This window comes from Lucilia sericata, unplaced genomic scaffold, assembly GCF_015586225.1.
Source record: "Lucilia sericata isolate MDLA Ls3-8-SP2 unplaced genomic scaffold, ASM1558622v1 Contig000743F_arrow, whole genome shotgun sequence".
NCBI lineage: Eukaryota > Metazoa > Arthropoda > Insecta > Diptera > Calliphoridae > Lucilia > Lucilia sericata.
The window spans coordinates 202305-218731 of record NW_023994740.1 but is presented as its reverse complement, the minus strand read 5'-3'; the positions used below and the strand labels follow the sequence as shown (position 1 = coordinate 218731).

At 29.3% G+C, this 16427-nt stretch overlaps 1 protein-coding gene across 15 annotated transcripts in view; it reads right to left on the bottom strand.

Moving 5' to 3' along the window:
* Positions 1–311: 311 nt before the first annotated feature.
* Positions 312–16427, bottom strand: part of LOC119607745 (GATA zinc finger domain-containing protein 14) — a 158847-nt gene continuing 142731 nt past the window's right edge. For 6 of the 15 annotated variants that reach the window (XM_037961833.1, XM_037961834.1, XM_037961832.1 and 3 more), the window contains exons 7-9: positions 13378–13674; positions 6862–6903; positions 314–4635 (exon numbers count right to left, since the gene is read on the bottom strand). In XM_037961833.1, the coding sequence (XP_037817761.1) occupies positions 2155–4635; positions 6862–6903; positions 13378–13674 (2820 nt within the window). In that variant the 3' untranslated portion in view covers positions 314–2154. Of the gene's footprint in view, positions 4636–6861; positions 6904–13377; positions 13675–16427 lie in introns of all 15 variants that reach the window. The other 9 variants (XM_037961840.1, XM_037961844.1, XM_037961838.1 and 6 more) reach the window with 9 other exon arrangements.

Here is a 16427-nt window from a genome sequence, read left to right as displayed (position 1 = left end):
ATCTGTACACTAGTATATAGTCTAGTCTATTGTCTGGCATATAGTCTAGTCTATAGTTTAGTCTAGTATAGTATATAATAGAGATTTTAGAAGATTACTCTAGTCTATAGTCTAGTCTATACAATAATATATAGTCTAGTCTATAAGCTAGTATATAGTCTAGAATATAGTCTAGTATATAGTCTAGTATATAGTCTAGTATATAATTTAGTATATAGTCTAGTCTATATTTTAGTCTATAGTGTAGTCTATAGTCCAGTCTACAGTCGAGTCTTCAGTCAAGTCTATAGTCAAGTCTATAGTCAAGTCTATAGTCAAGTCTATAGTCTACTGCATAGTTTAGTCTGTAGTCTAGTCTGTTGGTTAGTTTATGGCCTAGTCTATAGTTTAATCTATAGATTAGTCTATGTTTAGCACTGTATTTCAAAATTTCGATTTTCCATGCCTGTTAAGTATTTATATGTTTGTTGTTGTTCTCTTATTTAATTAATTGTTAGGAACCTAAAGAAAAAACACAAATGTTTAAGATTAAATATATTTAAGTAACTGTCTGCTATAAGCTGAGTAAATCTAATATTTCGTTGCTAATAACTAATAAAAAAACATGTTTTGAACGCCGTACTAAGTCAAGCTTTTAATTTAAAAAATCTTTATTTTTTTTGCATTTTTTTCATAGTTTTCTTGACAAGAAACAAAAAGCTATCACAGTACTTCGTTTTTTATTATTTGTTTAATTTCTATAACTATTTCTATTTCTATATAATTAAATTATTAAATTATTTATATTGTTTGTAGTTGTCGTTTTTTTTTTCTTCTTTTCTCTCACATAAAGGAACCTAATTATTAAGAGCTTTTAAAAAGCTCTTGTTTTTCGTTACGTTTAATGGCAAAAAATTATGTTTAAAATATAACTAAACAAAAATAAAAACTGTTCCAACTAAATTATGGCAAAAATTAAGGCAGGTTTTTTTTTGTAAAAATAAAATAATAAACTTTTTAAATTATAAAGAGGTCCTTAAGTTGTGTTTTCTTTTTTGTTAAATATTAAAGGATTTTAAATATTAAAAAAAAAGAGTCTCATTTTTAAAGATAAAAAGGGGTTTTGCAACAAGTCGGGGCAAGATTAAGCAATATTGGATAGTAAAGCATGTAAAGCTTTAGAAGTTTAATGGCTAGTTTTTCTAGAAAAGCTTTTCCAAAAAGAGCTTTTGTTAAAAAAGTTTTTCTTAAAACTTGAAATAACAAGTTTTAAGAAAAAAATTCCTAAAAAAGCTGTTTTTGGAAAAGCTTTTCTTAGAAAAGCTCTTCTACAAAAAACACTTCTTCAAAAAGCTTTTCTTAAAAACTTTTCTTAAAAAGCTTTTCTTAAAAATCTTTTCTTAAAAAGCTTTTCTTTAAAAGCTCTTCTTCAAAAAGCTTTTCTTAAAAAGCTCTTTTTCAAAAAGCTTTTCTTCTTTCCTCAAAGTGGTTTTCTAGAAAAAAGCTTTCCGGAAAATTAAAGCTTTTTGAAAAGTAAAAACTTTAATTTGATTTATTTGAAAGTTTTGTAATTTAAGGATGTATTTTAAAGTCTAAAGTAGAAAGCTTTAAGCAGTATTTCTACAAGTTTTCTTTTCTAAATATCTGTCAGTTTTCAGTTAAATTTATTTAAAAGCTTTTAAAAAAGTCTTTAAGCTTTGCTTGTTTTACCCCTTTTTAATCTTTTAACTATTATTACAGAGGGCTTACTCTTAACTTTCGAGCTTTTAATAAATATATAAGCAAATTAAAACAAAAGAGAGCTTTTTTTATAAACTAATTAAGAAAAAACAGAGAGCTTTTTTTTCATTAACTTTATAGAGTTAAAAATCTAACAAAACCTAAATATTAAACAATTAAAGTTTCTAAAAACTAGGCACAAATTTGTTTTTTTTTTTAAATTTAAAGAATTTTTTTTTTAAATTTCGTTTTTTAATAAAATTTATTGTAAAAGTAATTAAGTACTTGAAAAGGGGACAAAGGGTTTTTAAAGGGTTTTCGTTTGTTTATAACTTAACCAAAAGTTTTTTATGGCTAAGCTATTTATAGATGATCTTAGAAAAACTTAAAAAGCTTTTACTAGATGAAGTAGGTTAGCAAGATCGTAAGCCTTTTTTAAGGGGCTTGAAATACGACTTAAGAAGTTTTCATTTTCTTGTAGGGATTTAAGACTAAAGCACTATTGGCCCCAGCGGCTGTAGAGGCGGAGGCAGCTGCCAGTTGAGCGCTAGGAGTCATGCCGGCGGGCAAACCTGTGGCCGAGGGCATGGCTCCCATGGCGGCAAAAGGATAACCGGGCGCTGAGGCCATCATGCCGGGAAAGAAAAAGGCGGCTTGCTGTTGTTGCTGCTGCTGCAGAGCGGCGGCATATTGAGCATTAGGAGCCGCGGGCAAAGTCATGGGTTGACCCCTTAATAAAGCGGGATTGGGAGAGGCGGATAAATAACCCGTTGCAGCAGCTGAGGGAGGACGTGACAATAAAGCCGAACTGCCAGCAGCGGCATGAACAGGTGTTCCAACCGGCGTTGACATGCCGGGATAAGAGCGCATTTGGGCACCAGCCATAGCAGCTACAGCAGCCTGTTGTTGCTGCTGCTGCTGGTGAGCTTGAGCCTGAGCTTGGGCCTGCATAAAGGCAGCATGTTGGGCCATAACCTGCTGGCCGGGAGCAGCCATATAGGCCTTATTCAAAGCCATACCTGAGTAGGCAGCAGCAGCTGCTGTCAAAGGTTTACCCGTCAAAGAACTAGCACTGACATTGGCCGCTTTCAAAGCATTAGCATAGTTTTTCTGGGCCACCTCTTTGGCCAGGGCAGCAGCATCGGCATAATAATTTGCCTGAGCAGCCTGGGCTGCAGTAGGATAAGCACTATAAGCATAGGGCGAGGCTGTAGTGCCGGCATATGAATACGAAGGTACTGTGATAGTTTGTGAAGTATAGGGCGAGACCGAGGTACTCGAAACTGGGGTCTGATGACCATAACTGGCCATTAGATTGGCATAATTTGTATTGGCCACGGCGGCATTATAAGACTGTTGATACAATCTTTGCATATTCTGTTGAGCTTGATAGGCATTAGTCACCACTGAGGAAGTAGCAGGCGGTGTGGGTAATATACCGCTGGAGGAGTGTTGGGTCGTGCTGCCGATGCTACTAGTGCTATAGCCATTTACATAGGAAGAGTTGGAACTGGTAACAGCAGTTTCAGTTAAACCATTGCTTAGGGCATTATTACCATTAACTGATTTCTCTTCGTTACCATTTAAGCCGCCATTGTAATATCTATAGCTTTCATTAGAGTTAAGAGATGTAGGCAAATTTGTATTATTGTTAGTAGTTGTTGAAGATGTAGTTGTAGTTGTTGTAGTATTAGCTGTAGTAGTAATGCCCTCTTTAAGCTTTTCATTAGCAGGCTCCACATCATCTAAGGAAGTGTTATTTAAAGCACTATTGTTATTAGACTGTGATGTAGGCGTTGTTGTAGTCGTCGTCGTTGAGGACAATGACGAAGAGGAAGAGGAGGAGGAGGAGTTTGTTGTTGTAACTTTTTCCTGCTCATTATTATTATTATTGTTATTATTGTTGTTGTTAAGCTCATTGTCATACTCTTGATCATTACTGTTGTAATTTTGTTTAACAGATGCCGTAGCATTCAAACTACTATTACTGTCGTTAACTAAGACTGCTGCTGTAGTAGTTGTAGCAGCAGTAGCATTTAAACTACTATTAACAGTTGTAGTAGAAGTAGTCGATATAGTACTAGTAGTAGAAACATTGGTATCATTACCAGAATTACTAACTAAATTACTACCACCAGTTGTTGTAGTTGTAGCTGTAGCTAAAGCAGCAGCAGCAGCTGCTGTAGTAGTGGTAGTAGCTGTAGTATTGGTAATAGTAGTAGTATTTGGATAATTAATCAACTTAAGACTATTATTACTAGCATTTAAATTATTATTTATATATGATAAACAATTATTATTATTATTGTTGTTGGAGTTTGTAATGTTGTTGTTGTTGTTGCTACTACTGTTATTATTATTGTTGTTATTATTACTGTTAAATGTACTCATCATGGACAAATTACTATTATTATTATTAATAATATTACTATTATGATTACTATTTAAATTATTAGCAATATTTGATAAATGATTATTATAGTTGCTATTTATAGTATTGGATAATTGGGACATGGATTGTTGGTGTTGTTGTTGTTGTGTAGTGTTTAAGGGACTATTTTGGTTTTGGGATAAATGGGAATTTTGTAAATTATACAATTGTTGTAGGTTGTGTTGGTGTAGGTGATTTAGGTGTTGTTGGTGTTGGTGATTTAGGTGGTGTGTTACATTAGCACCTAATGGTGTTGTTGTAGTTGTTGCTGTAGTAGCAGCACTAGCAGCAGCAGCAGTAGTAGTAGAATTACAATTGATATTGATAGTAGTAGTAGGAGCAGTAGTAGTAGAGCTTGTGCTAATTTGAGTTTGATACTCACATGAGACTGGTACAAATGGTTGTTGTAATTGCATTAATTGTTGGTATGTTGTTGCACCGGGATACACAGGAATGCCAGACTTTTCAGCAGCGGGACGTTTAATGGGCACCATGCCAGAATAAGCCTAAAAACAAAGTTTAAATAAGTTTTATTATTATTACCAAATCAAAAATTCAAATTCACAGCAAATTTACTACAAAGTATTAGTTTTGAGCTTTTAACATAAAACAAGTCAAGCTTTTATACAAAAAAACAATAATTATAAAAAATAAACAATTTAAAGTAAAAATATTAAATATAAATCTTAAATAAGCAAATTTTTTTAAAAAGGTAAAAATTTAAAAAAAAAAATTTAAAAAGTACTATTTTTCCAAAAAGTACTTTATTCCAAAAAGTACTTAGTTTCATAAATTGAGCATAATTTTACATTTTTATTACTGTAATAGCCAAAAAGTACTAAATTTTCAAAAAGTATCATATTTGCAAAAAGTACTTTTTTCTGAAAAAAGTACCAAATGTATTTTCTTATATAATTAGCACTAACTACATATAAAATGTACTTATTTATACAATTTACACTTATTATGATAATAGTCCTTTAAATTTGAAAGCAATTTTCAGTTTAAACTAAAAAAGTACTTTTTAAAAAAAAAGGTACCAAATTATTTCTTTTGGAATTTACAAAATTAAACTAGGTATTTAATTTCTATGGGAGTAAGTAGCAAAAAGTACTATTTCTTCACAAAAAAAAAAAAGTTAAATTTTTGGCAAAAAACTAAAATTTTTCAGAAAAAAGTACTTTTTATGTAAAAGGGTCTATGAGGGGGTTTTTTTGACTGAAAGTACTTTTTGATAAAAATAAGTGTTGTTCATATTTTTTTTTAAATAAAATTTTGCTAAAAATCAAACTTTTAGAAAAAAGTACTTTTTTGCTTGATTTTTTTTTTTTTATAAAAGGGAAATTTTTGAAAAAAAGTACTTTTTCGGCAAAATACTTGTTTTGTCTTTAAAAACCCAAGATTTTTTTAAGTAACTTTTGTTTTCTTGTTGAAAATCGTTTTTTTTACATTTTTCTAAAATATCTTCCAATTTTCATCAAAAAGTACTTTTTTGTGAAAGGTACTTTTTATTGTAAAAAAGTAATTTTTGTAAAAAAAAACACTCTAAATTCTTTAAAAATAAGATTTTATTAAAATGACATTTTGTTTTAAATCTGGATTTTCAAAATAGTACTTTTTATTAAAAGGTACTTAAAAAGGGAACATTTGTATGAAAAAGGTACTTTTTTGAAAAAATACTAGTTTTCTATACTTTAAAGTTCAATTTGTATATTACATCATAAATTTTCTAAAAAACCAAATTATTTCTTTGAAAAAGTACTTTTTGTAACAAGGGGACATATTTGTAAAAAAGTACTTTTTGTTAAAAAACACCTACTTTTCTGTTTTTTAAGCAAAATATATATTTTAAATAAAGAGTTTTCTAAAAGATCTGCAAGTTTTCATAAAAAAGTACTTTTTTGTAAAAGGTACTTTTTGTTGAAAAAGGGTACTTTTTGTAAAAAAAATACTCTAAATTCTTTTATAATTAGATTTTATTAAAATGACATTTTGTTTCAAATCTGAATTTTCAAAATAGTACTTTTTATTAAAAGGTACTTAAAAAGGGAACATTTTTTCAGAAAAAAGTACTTTTTCGAATAAAATACTAGTTTTCTACACTTTAAAGGTAAATTTGTTTATTCAATCACCAATTTTCTAAAAAACCAAATTATTTCTTTGAAAAAGTACTTTTTGTAACAAGGGGACATATTTGTAAAAAAGTACTTTTTGTTAAAAAAATCTACTTCTCTGCTTTTTTAAACAAAATTTATATTTTAAATAAAGAGTTTTATAAAAGATCTGCAAGTTTTCATAAAAAAGTACTTTTTTGTTAAATGGTACTTTTTATTGTAAAAAAGTACTTTTTGTTAAAAACATCCTAAATTTTTCAAAAAGCTAAATTAATTGAGAAATTGTGTAAAAAATTTACTATTTCGTTGGATAAAGTACTTTTTCAGTAAAAAACCAAAAAGTACTTTTTTACTAAAAAAGTACTTTTTGTTAAAACGACTTGAATTTTCCTTTTGAACAGCAAAATGTTCTCTATTGTTCTTTAATTTGAACATTTTTCTTAAATTTCCTTACTTTTGGAAACTTCACTTTAAAAACCCTAAAAAAAGCTTTTTAAACATAAACTTAAAAAGTACTAAAAAGACACAAAAACAAATTAAATTGTAATAAATATTTTACAAATAAAGCTTAAAGAAATATTTTGCTGTTTTGATCTTTAACATTACATTAGTACTTACAAAATTTTCATAGTAAAATGAACCAACCGTTTTAACATCCATCTTTGTTTTTTTTGTTTCAAAATTACATTTTGTTTTGGGATTTTTTTTAAGGGAGCATTATTTTACAAGATACAACAAAAATATTTAACAAATATTTGTTGTTGTTGTAATTGTAGCATGACGTTGGTTTTTGGTTGGAAACAAGCAAATTTGGTGTAAAATGGTGGCGTAGTAGAAGGACAAATAGTAGTAGTAGTAGTGGTTGTGGTGTTGATGATGATGTAGCAATAATAGTAGTAGTAGTAGTAGTTATAGTAGTGGTAGTAGTATTACAAAAACAATATCAGTTAAGTACAAAAAAAAAAATAAGTTAGGAAGTTTAACAAGACAAGTCGAGTTATAGCGTCACACACAGACACACAACACATTATAAAAAAGTTCAAATGTTTGATGTAGGGTGTTGGAAAATAGATATTTGCATTTTGAGTAAAAAAAAAATTGGGAAGAAAAAGAGAAGGAAAAAATATTTTGTTAAAAATTTACTTTGTTAATGGTTTTTTTCTTAAAAAAATATTTCATTTTTTACATAAAAAGGATTAATACTAAGTTTATAATTAAAATTACAGAAATAAACAAAAAAAAGGAAAAGAAGGAAACGATAATGAAATTAAAGAAACTAAATAAATGACTTATTGGTAAATAGTTTATAAATTCTGTTAATTTTCAATACAAATTTATACAGTAAAAGCCGAAAAGGGAGTAAAAAGGAGTTTAGAAAGGGTATTTTTTCAACAGGAACAAATTTTGTTGCGGAACTTTTTATAAGTTTCTTTTGTAATTTTTAAGCCTTAGTTTTGTTTATTTTTGAGAAGCAATTTAAGCATTTATATTTTATTGTTTTAAAATATATATTTAAGCCTTAAAATAAGTTAGTTATTGGTGTATATTACTCGTTTACAATTATTGTTTAATATATTTTAAAAGCCTATTTCATTAGGAATCAAATGAGATATACTTAATCAAAATTGATTGGGTTTAATAAAAGTGATTAAACTGAGATATTTTAGGGACATTTTTATAGTCTAGTATTGATTATATTCTAGTCTATAGTCGAATCTATAGTCTAGTTTATAGTCTAGTCTGTAGTTTAGTTTATAGTCTATAGTTTAGTGTATAGTCTAGTCTATAGTATAGTCTATCGTCTAGTCTATAGTCTAGTCTATAGTCTAGTCTATAGTCTAGTCTATAGTCTAGTCTATAGTCTAGTCTATAGTCTAGTCTATAGTCTAGTCTATAGTCTAGTCTATAGTCTAGTCTATAGTCTAGTCTATAGTCTAGTCTATAGTCTAGTCTATAGTCTAGTCTATAGTCTAGTCTATAGTCTAGTCTATAGTCTAGTCTATAGTCTAGTCTATAGTCTAGTCTATAGTCTAGTCTATAGTCTAGTCTATAGTCTAGTCTATAGTCTAGTCTATAGTCTATTGTCTAGTCTATAGTCTAGTCTATAGTCTAGTCTATAGTCTAGTCTATAGTCTAGTCTAGTCTATAGTCTAGTCTAGTCTATAGTCTAGTCTATAGTCTAGTCTATAGTCTAGTCTATAGTCTAGTCTATAGTCTAGTCTAGTCTATAGTCTATAGTCTATAGTCTATAGTCTAGTTTAGTCTATAGTCTAGTCTAGTCTAGTCTATAGTCTAGTCTATAGTCTAGTCTATAGTCTAGTCTATAGTCTAGTCTATAGTCTAGTCTACAGTCTAGTCTATAGTCTAGTCTATAGTCTAGTCTATAGTCTAGTCTACAGTCTAGTCTATAGTCTAGTCTATAGTCTAGTCTATAGTCTAGTCTATAGTCTAGTCTACAGTCTAGTCTATAGTCTAGTCTATAGTCTAGTCTATAGTCTAGTCTATAGTCTAGTCTATAGTCTAGTCTATAGTCTAGTCTATAGTCTAGTCTATAGTCTAGTCTATAGTCTAGTCTATAGTCTAGTCTATAGTCTAGTCTAGTCTAGTCTAGTCTATAGTCTAGTCTATAGTATAGTCTATAGTCTAGTCTATAGTCTAGTCTATAGTATAGTCTATAGTCTAGTCTATAGTCTAGTCTATAGTCTAGTCTATAGTCTAGTCTATAGTCTAGTCTATAGTCTAGTCCTATAGTCTAGTCTATATTCTAGTCTATAGTCTAGTCTATAGTCTAGTCTATAGTTAGTCTATAGTCTAGTCTATAGTCTAGTCTAGTCTAGTCTATAGTCTAGTCTATTAGTCTAGTCTATAGTCTAGTCTATAGTCTAGTCTATAGTCTAGTCTATAGTCATATAGTTCTATAGTCTAGTCTATAGTCTAGTCTATAGTCTAGTCTATAGTCTAGTCTATAGTCTAGTCTATAGTCTAGTCTATAGTCTAGTCTATAGTCTAGTCTATAGTCTAGTCTATAGTCTAGTCTATAGTCTAGTCTATAGTCAGTCTATAGTCTAGTCTATAGTCTAGTCTATAGTCTAGTCTATAGTCTAGTCTATAGTCTAGTCTATAGTCTAGTCTATAGTCTAGTCTATTAGTCTATGTCTCATAGTCTAGTCTATAGTCTAGTCTATAGTCTAGTCTATAGCTAGTCTATAGTCTAGTCTAGTCTAGTCTATAGTCTAGTCTAGTCTATAGTCTAGTCTATAGTCTAGTCTATAGTCTAGTCTATAGTCTAGTCTATAGTCTAGTCTATAGTCTAGTCTATAGTCTAGTCTATAGTCTCGTCTATAGTCTAGTCTATAGTCTAGTCTATAGTCTAGTCTATAGTCTAGTCTATAGTCTAGTCTATAGTCTAGTCTATAGTCTAGTCTATAGTCTAGTCTATAGTCTAGTCTATGGTCTAGTCTATAGTCTAGGTCTATAGTCTAGTCTATAGTCTAGTCTATAGTCTAGTCTATAGACTAGTCTATAGGCTAGTCTATAGTCTAGTCTATAGTCTAGTCTATAGTCTAGTCTATAGTCTAGTCTATAGTCTAGTCTATAGTCTAGTCTATAGTCTAGTCTATAGTCTAGTCTATAGTCTAGTCTATAGTCTAGTCTGTAGTCTAGTCTATAGTCTAGTCTATAGTCTAGTCTCTAGTCTAGTCTATAGTCTAGTCTCTAGTCTAGTCTATAGTCAAGTCTATAGTCTAATCTCTAGTCTAGTCTATAGTCTAGTCTAGTCTATAGTCTAGTCTAGTCTATAGTCTAGTCTAGTCTATAGTCTAGTCTATAGTCTAGTCTATAGTCTAGTCTATAGTCTAGTCTATAGTCTAGTCTATAGTCTAGTCTATAGTCTAGTCTATAGTCTAGTCTATAGTCTAGTCTATAGTCTAGTCTATAGTCTAGTCTATAGTCTAGTCTATAGTCTAGTCTATAGTCTAGTCTATAGTCTAGTCTATAGTCTAGTCTATAGTCTAGTCTATAGTCTAGTCTATAGTCTAGTCTATAGTCTAGTCTATAGTCTAGTCTATAGTCTAGTCTATAGTCTAGTCTATAGTCTAGTCTATAGTCTAGTCTATAGTCTAGTCTATAGTCTAGTCTCTAGTCTAGTCTCTAGTCTAGTCTCTAGTCTATAGTCTAGTCTCTAGTCTAGTCTCTAGTCTAGTCTATAGTCTAGTCTATAGTCTAGTCTATAGTCTAGTCTATAGTCTAGTCTATAGTCTAGTCTAGTCTAGTCTATAGTCTAGTCTATAGTCTAGTCTATAGTCTAGTCTATAGTCTAGTCTATAGTCTAGTCTATAGTCTAGTCAATAGTCTAGTCAATAGTCTAGTCTATAGTCTAGTCTATAGTCTAGTCTATAGTCTAGTCTATAGTCTAGTCTATAGTCTAGTCTATAGTCTAGTCTATAGTCTAGTCCCTAGTCTAGTCTATAGTCTAGTCTATAGTCTAGTCTCTAGTCTAGTCTATAGTCTAGTCTATAGTCTAGTCTATAGTCTAGTCTATAGTCTAGTCTATAGTCTAGTCTATAGTCTAGTCTATGTTCAAGTCTATAGTCTAGTATATAGTCTAGTCTATAGTCTAGTTTATAGTCTAGTCTATAGTCTAGTCTATATTCTAGTCTATAGTCTAGTCTATAGTCAAGTCTATAGTCTAGTCTAGTCTATAGTCTAGTCTATAGTCTAGTTTATAGTCTAGTCTATAGTTTAGTCTATAGTTTTAGTCTAGTATATAGTCTAGTTTTAGTCTAGTATATAGTCTAGTCTATAGTCTAGTCTATAGTCTAGTCTATAGTCTAGTCTATAGTCTAGTCTATAGTCTAGTCTATTGTCTAGTCTATAGTCTAGTCTATAGTCTAGTCTATAGTCTAGTCTATAGTCTAGTCTATAGTCTAGTCTATAGTCTAGTCTATAGTCTAGTCTATAGTCTAGTCTATGGTCTAGTCTATAGTCTAGTCTATAGTCTAGTCTATAGTCTAGTCTATAGTCTAGTCTATAGTCTAGTCTATAGTCTAGTCTATAGTCTAGTCTATAGTCTAGTCTATAATCTAGTCTATAGTCTAGTCTATAGTCTAGTCTATAGTCTAGTCTATAGTGTAATCTATAGTCTGGGCCATAGTCTAGTCTACATTGTAGTCTTTGATCAAAATTTAATACGTTTCCTGAAAATTTTAACTGTTTAACGATTTTAATTTAAATTATCCAAATTTTTCTCATTATTAACAAATAATCATTTATTTTATTATATTTTTTTGATTCATGTTTAAATGTCTGTATTTGCACTTAATTAAATTAATTAATTAAACACTCCAATTTTGTTGTGATTTATTATAAAGTCAACACACATTTTTACAAATGCATATACAACTATAGCACAAACAAATTCATTAATTGAATGTATAGGAGGAGTGTTCTGTGTGAACAGAGAAAAAGAGTAAATAAATTAAATAATTTATTAAAATATTTGAAAGTTATAGAAATGCCAATATTTAAACAAATTGTTTAAAAAGATTTTGGAAAAAAAAGTTTTATGGAAAATTTTTTGTTGTGATTTTAAGGTTTCATGTGGGTTTATACAAGTTTACATGACTTTTTTCGAATAAGCTGAACTTTATTGCATGTAAAAGCTATATTTTTTGCTCGATTTTATTAAAATATATGTCGTTAGGTTGTTAACACATGGGGCTTTAAGGCTTATAGGTAACTTAGTTATTAGGTCTTCTTTGGGATTTTTTATGAATTTTTAAAATTTAGATTTCTTTTTGTAAAGTTATGTTTTTGGTTGCAATTATTTTCCTAGTTTTCATCATTTAAAGGCAAATGATGTCTTAAGTTTTAGCTCAATTTTAATGAAATATATGTCATTTGATTGCTAACAGTTTTAGGTTTATAAACCTTTAATAAGTTGTTTATTTTGTTTTATTTTAAATTTGTTATGATTTTTGTAAAATTTAGAAAAATTTTGAATTTTTTTTGTGTTTATTTATTTTGTGGCAAAAAGTTGTTAAAAAACTGCGAAATTGTTTAGGTACTACCCAAAAATGTTAAATAAACTTTAAGATAATTTGATTTCCTTTATTTAGGTAGTTAGCTGGAACAAATCCTTGAAATATTGCTCGAGTTTTACTATAAAGAGTGAGGCTTCCTTTAAGATTTTGCGTTTAACAGTTTTACCATGGGGTTCCACTTATCTGTGTATAGAATCATTAATTATAGCTCGATTTTTATGATATTTATGTCGTTTGATTTGTAACTCTTTTAGCTTTAGGCTGAAGGTATTAATATTTCATTTTAATGCTTGCTGGATTTTTAACAAATTTTTAAAAAATTAAAAAATTTTTAAATTTTTTATGAAGACTTATTTTCTTCTTTAAATCGTTTCAAATAGCTGTCAAAATATTTAACTGTTTAAAAATTAGATGGGCCCAGCTTTTAGATTAAATGATTTGGAATTTTTTGATATTTTATTTTTTAAAATCGGACTAGTATTTCTCAAGTTATGCTTAATTAAGTAAAGCAATGTACTTAATTTTGTCTATAACATGTAGTAAGATATATTTACATTTCTGTAGCATAGTTTTAGGAGCGGTTAATAAAAATCCATTATTAATAGAACATATGAACGTATAAGTAATATACACCTATAACGTATAAGTAATAGATATGTAGTTAAACACCAAGACGTATGATTAATATTATTATAATAGCAATTAATAAAACGTATACGCAATATTTGAAAAATATAACCGTTAAATAAATAAAGCAAAGCAAAAAGCTTATTTATAATAAACAACATGCTTTAAAGCTTTAATTAAGCTTACAAAAGAAATTATAATATAAAATATTTAAAAAAATATTTTAAATATTTGCTTAATAAAACAAAAACACCAACAATAAATAATTAAATAAATAAGAAAAAATAAAAAACAAAACACACACACTCTCACGCACATAAATAAGTAAATAAACAGAAAAAATGCAAACAATATAAATAAATTAAATTAAATACACAAAGTAAAACCAAATAACGAAAAAACTGAACAGAAAACAAAAGTAAAGACTTAAAGAAAAGAGAACAAAAAAAAAGAAAAATTAAAATACCAATTGAAACATGTCTGTATCGGCAGCACGTTTCTTGCCCACTTCCAAAGGATGCTGTTGACCTAAAGTCAAGGCAGCGACGGCTGCAGCATTGGCAGCAGCTGCGGCTGCATTCGCTACATTCGTTTGCTGTGTAGACGGAAGTGACGAACCGGGCATTGTGGGGATGGTTGGAGGTGGTGGCAGAGGTGGTGGTTGTTGTTGAAGTTGATTATGTTGTTGTTGTTGATGTTGGTGGTGGTGTTGTTGTTGTTGATGATGTGTCAAAGTTGCAGCGGAAACGGAAACAGGTGCAGTCTAGTGGTAATCGAGAGCGAGCGTGCGTGTATAAGTGCGTATATATGTGTGTGTTTGTATGTGTATAATTGCATACCAGCAAAAGTGCAAAGAAAAAAATTTCCATTTTTTTCCATTTTTGTTTAATTTTTGTGCATATGCAGGCGTGCATATTAATTTAAGAAATATATATATATAAATAACATACACATATACAACACATTATCACATACACACACACACATATTTATGGTTAAATAAAAAATGTTTACAAAAAAAATAAAAATCAATTCAATTGTAAACATTTTTCCATTTTCCATTAATTTACACAAACAAACACACATTTACAAAAGTTCATTTAGTTTTGTTGTTGTTGTTTTTTTAAATAGTGATCAATTTCAAATAATTTGTAATAAATTAATTTGATTTTGTTATTGTAATCATTTTTAGTTAATATAATTTAATGGTTGATTTAATTTTAATATATATATTTTTTTTCATTATTAATATTAATTTATTTTAATTATTTTATAAAGCAATAGAATATAAAACAATTTTTTGTAAATATGTTTTTGTTGTTTGTGTTTATTGTGTGCGTTTTTTTTTTTAATTTGTTTTATTGCAGCGTATTTTTTTTGTATTATTAAATTGTTGCAACCATCCATCGTAGCGTTTTTTTAATTTTATTTATTGTAACAAAAGAGTTGTCAGAGGTGTCGAACAGATGATTAAAAAGTTGGTGAAATTAAATGAAAATAAATATAAAAAAAAGAAAAAAAGTAGACAAAAATTATAGAAAATAATTGATAAAGTTTGTTTTTTTATTTAGTGTTAACAGAAATTTGTTAATTAAGTCACAGTTTTTTTTCTCAACTTTTTCTTAGAAAACAAAAATAAAGTCTACTTTTAGGGGTGACATAGATAATTAGGAAAGTTACACAATCTTCCAAAGACAAATCATAATATAGACTGATCTACAATACGACTATAGACTAATTGTCTAGACTATAGACTGATCTAAAGTCTATACTATAGATTGGTCTATAGTGTAGACTATAGATTGATCTATAGTCTAGACTATAGACTGATCATAGACTGATCTCTAGTCTAAACTATAGACTCTAGACTATAAACTGATCTATTATATAGACTATAGACTATAGACTGATCTATAGTATAGACTTTAGACTGATCTATACTTTATACCATAGACTGATCTATAGTCTGATCTATAGTCTGTAGACTGATCTATAGTCTAGACTGTAGACTGATCTATAGTCTAGACTACAAACTAATCTATTGTATATACTCTAGACTGGTCTATAGTGTAAACTATAAACTGATCTATAGTCTAGACTATTTACTCTAGACCATAAACTGACCTATTGTATAGACTGATCTATAGTATAGACTTTAGACTGATCTAGAGTCTACACTATAAACTGATCTATAGTCTAGACTATAGCCTAATCTATTGTCTATACTATAGACTGATCAATAGTCTAGACTATAAACTGATCAATTGTATATACTATAGACTAGTCTATAGAGTAGACTATAGACTGATCATAGACTGATCTATAGTCTAGACTAAATACTCTAGACTATAAACTGGTCTATTGTATAGACTGTAGACTGATCTATTGTATAGACTATAGACTAGTCTATAGTATAGATTTTAGACTGATCTATAGGCTATACTATAGACTGATCTATAGTACAGACTTTAGACTGATCTATAGTATAGACTTTAGAATGATCTAGAGTCTATACTATAGACTGATCTATAGTCTATGCTATAGGCTGATCTATAGTCTATACTATAGACTGATCTATAGTCTATACTATACACTGATCTATAGTCTAGACTATAAACTGATCTATAGTCTAGGTCTATAGTGTAGACTTAAGACTGATCTATAGTCTAGACTATACACTCTATAGACTCTGATCTATAGTTTAGACTATAGGCTGATCTATAGTCTAGACTATAGACTGAACTATAGTCTAGACTATAGACTGATCTATAGTCTAGACTATAAACCGATCTATAGTCCATGTGTATAGTGTAGACTAAAGACTGATCTATAGTGTAGACTATAGACTGATAATATACTGATCTAAAGTCTAGACTATAGACTGATCTAAAGTCTAGACTATAGACTGATCTATAGTCTAGACTATAGACTGATCTATAGTCTAGACTATAGACTGATTATAGTCTAGACTATAGACTGATCTATAGTCTAGACTACTGACCGATCAATAGCCTAGACTATAGAGTGATCAATAGTCTAGACTATTGACTGATCTATGGTCTAGGAAATAGACTGATCTATAGTCTTGAATATAGACTGATCTATAGTCTAGACTATAGACAGATCTATAGTCTGGACTATAGACTGATCTATAGTATAAAATATAGACTGATCTATAGGATAGACTATAGATGAGTCTTATGTCTAGACTATAGACTATAGATCTAGACTATATTAAAGTCTAGACCAGGGACTCATCTATAGTCTATAGCGAAGAATATAGATCAGTCTATAGTCTAGACTATATATTGACCAGCTGATCTATAGCCCAGACTTTAGACTGACCTATAATTTAGATTACGATCTGGTATATGGTCCAAACTTCTAACTTAAATTTTGAATATAGACCGATCTACAGTACTATAAACTATTCTAGTTTTCAGACTATAAACTGATCTACTTTCCAGACTACAGGCTGATCTATAGAATAGTCTATAGACTGCTCTATAGTTTGAC